Source organism: Mus caroli, unplaced genomic scaffold, assembly GCF_900094665.2.
Source record: "Mus caroli unplaced genomic scaffold, CAROLI_EIJ_v1.1 scaffold_17521_1, whole genome shotgun sequence".
In the NCBI taxonomy this organism is placed as follows: domain Eukaryota; kingdom Metazoa; phylum Chordata; class Mammalia; order Rodentia; family Muridae; genus Mus; species Mus caroli.
Window position 1 is genome coordinate 10,613 of NW_018390068.1, and position 3,465 is coordinate 14,077.

Genomic DNA, 3,465 nt, shown 5'->3' on the forward strand with positions numbered 1-3,465 from the left:
AGTCAGGTGTGGTGGTGGAGAAAGGTATTGGATGTGGAATATTCAGAGAATGGACAGGAAGGGGATACAATCTGGAGTTTAAAAAAAGATGAAATATTTTTTAAAAGAAGACATTTTTTGTAAGTAAGAAAAAGGTTTATATTTTTAAAGCAAAGTCTATCAAATATGAAGAAAAATATACATAAAATGATGGGATATCATCTGTGATCATAACAATTTTTGTAACCAATACTAATTGTATAAATTTTTAATTCTGATAAACATATAACATATTGGGTACTCAAAAATTAACTTGCAATTTCCAATTGTAAAATTATTAAAAGATCCTAGGAAATATGTAATAATAATGACAGGTGGAGTAAAAAATATTTCTATATATTTTAAATTATTTTTCTGTGGTAAATAATCCTTACATGATTTCTGCTTACATGAATTTTTTTCTTTCAAGTATTTTTTTCAAAGCAATACTGACATCCTTATTCCTCAGGCTGTAGATCAAAGGGTTCAGCATGGGTACAACAGTAGTATAAAACACAGAGGACACTTTTGCTTGGCCCATAGAATTCAGTGATGAGGGCTGTAAGTACGTGAATGCACCTGAACCATAGAAGATAGCAACAGCAGAGATGTGGGTACTACAAGTACTAAAAGCTTTGAACTTGCCCTCCCTGGAGTGAATGCAGAGGATGGTGGCAATAATGAAGATGTAGGAAGTAATAATGGTCAACACTGGGACAAATGAATTCAGTGTAGCAAAAAATAGAATCAATATTTCATTGATGTAGGTATTAGAGGATGCAAGATTCAAGAGGGGAAGAAGATCACAGAAATAGTGGTTAATCACATCTAAATTGCAGAACTGAGTCCTAAACATGAAGCCAGTGTTTAAGGATGAACAGATCACAGCAAAAATATATACCCCTGAAATCAGAGAACTGTAAATCTGAGAGGACATAGTTACATTGTAAAGCAAGGGGTTACAAATAGCAACATATCGGTCATATGCCATTGCAGCTAATGTGTAGCACTCTGCAATACCAAAAGTGAGGAAGAAGTAGAGCTGAACCATGCATTCAGAGTAGGAAATGATGTTCTTCTCTGTCAGAAAGCTCATGAGCATTTTAGGAATAACAACTGTGGACTGACAGAAGTCAATGAAGGACAGACTGCTGAGGAAATAGTACATGGGTGTGTGCAGATTGGAACTGAGTCCAATCAGTGTGATCATGCCCACGTTTCCTGCCATGGTGATCAGATAGATTCCTGTGAAGAGGAGGAAGAGGGGCAACTGGTATTCTGGCTTCTCTGAGAGCCCAGCTAAGAAGAACTCAGTCACTGTGCAGTGGTTTCCTGCTGCCATGTCCTCCATTCAAATCTAATAGAGAAAAAATTTATAAGTCAATTAAATGATAAAAGTTTAATTTTCATTTACTTGTACAAAATTCCCCCACTTAAATTATTTCTGCCTAATTATACATTTATCTTCAATATAATTAGTGAATTAACTTAATTACAATTAACTTTTATTAAAATTTTTAAACATATACTTAAAGATAATAATGCACTTCACAAAAAATCCAATCACTGAATTAAAGCTTTAAAATTCCATGAGTTCAAAACTATGCCTCAAATTTAAGATGTAGAGTGGGTATTAGTGTGGAAAAATATCCCACTGTGTTGAGGAAGTAAGCTTCCCCCCAAAGAATGAATTATTATCTAAAATCTAATTTCAGGTGGGATCTCCAAAGCCCTACTTTTAAATATTACTATTTCTCTAATCCTTAATCTACATAAAGTCTTTAAATACCCAAAAGTGAAAATTAATTGAGTGGTGGAGCACCCATTGAATTAAATATTTGAAACTTCCTACTACTAGGATTAAATAGTGAACATGTGCTATTGCTAGCAGGGGATGCTGGTTTGGGAACCATTTCTGGAAGAGAATCAGTCAGTAGTGTTTACCTAAGGAACACTTAAAGGCAAAGTGGCCAGATTCACTCCTATTACATACCAATAAAATTGATAGAAAATACAATATATTTTTTATAGTGTAAAGAATTAAGTATCACTGGCATCTTATCACTCAAAAAATCTGTAGTATGATTTTTGCATTGTAAGTTCATATTGTCAACCTGAAGTAGAAAATTAGGTATTTTATCCTTTCTACAGGAGCCCCATCTTCTTTCTGATCTGTACATTCACCCTGGCCAGATCAGTGTGACTGCCCCTCTTTCACACCACACAGACTGCCTGTCTCCCAGGAGGTCAGTCTTAACCAGGCACACAGTTGAAATCTTCTACCCAATAAGCACACCAGCTGTGACCCCCACCCCCACTCCCCCACCCCTGCAACTGCTGAGAGTTCAACAGATTTGGGATGTATCCTATTCTGCCAGAGCCCCCTAGTCCTTCTAGTATGTACCTCTGTCCAGAACTGGGGAAGATCCTACCCTTGTACTCCAAACTTGACCTTTTCCTGGGGGTTCTCTAACAAGGGACACAGGAGGTCTGCCCTAACCATGGACATAGGAGGACTATTTTATCCAGGGACTTAGGATTCCTGTTCTAATGAGGGACACAAGAACCCCAACCTACCCAACCATAAACAGCACCTCCTGCCTCCCAGGAGGCCTGGCCTAACCTAGGTCCCTAGGTCTACTGCCTCCAAACAGGGAGGCTCCAGTAAGAAAGATCCAAGCCAATTAACACCAGATGTAACCTAATAGCAAGAGACAATCACAAGAAAATTAGCAACAGAAATCATGTAATCTGGGACTATTAAAACCCACTTTTCTCACCATTTAATGTCTGGATACCCTAACATATCTGAAAAGCAATATTCTAACCTAAAATTCCATCTCATAAAAATGGTAGAAACCTTTTAGGGAGGATATTAATAACTCCCTTAGAGGAATACAGGAAAACACAAGCAAACAGGTAGAAGCACTTAAAGTGGAAATGAAGAAATCCCTTAAAGGAATATAGGAAATCAAAACCAAGTAGGTGAAAAAAAGAACAAAACAGTCCATGACCTAAAACTGGAAACAGAAGAATATAGAAATCACAAACCCTGTAGACAGAAATCCTAGGAAAAAGATCAGAAGCTACAGATGCAAGCCTCACCAAGAGAATTCAAGATATAGAAGAAAGAATCTTGGGTATAAAAGATACCATAGAAGTTATTGAAACACCAGTCAAAGAAAACACAAAGTATAATAGGTTCCTAACTCAAAACACCCAGGAAATCCAGGACACACAAAAGGACCAAAACTAAGGCTAAAAGGAACAGAAGAGGATGAAGATTCCCAATCAAAAATCCAGAAAACATCTGCAACAAAATCATAGAAGAAAACTTCCGTCACCTAAGAAAGTGATGACCAAAATGAAGAAGTCTATTGAACACCTAATAGATTAGATCAGAAAAGATAATCCTCCCATCACATACTAATCAAAACACTAAATGCA

At 36.7% G+C, this 3,465-nt stretch overlaps 1 protein-coding gene across 1 annotated transcript; it reads right to left on the reverse strand.

Moving 5' to 3' along the window:
- Positions 1–424: 424 nt before the first annotated feature.
- LOC110288465 (olfactory receptor 1537) lies at positions 425–1,369 on the reverse strand. The gene has a single exon (XM_021154806.1). It carries the CDS (start codon positions 1,367–1,369, stop codon positions 425–427), a length of 945 nt encoding a protein of 314 aa, XP_021010465.1.
- Between the last annotated feature and the right edge of the window lie 2,096 nt (positions 1,370–3,465).

Excerpts from the sequence above, each read along its gene's own strand:
- LOC110288465 (XM_021154806.1), bottom strand. The coding sequence starts at position 1,369 with ATGGAGGACATGGCAGCAGGAAACCACTGCACAGTGACTGAGTTCTTC.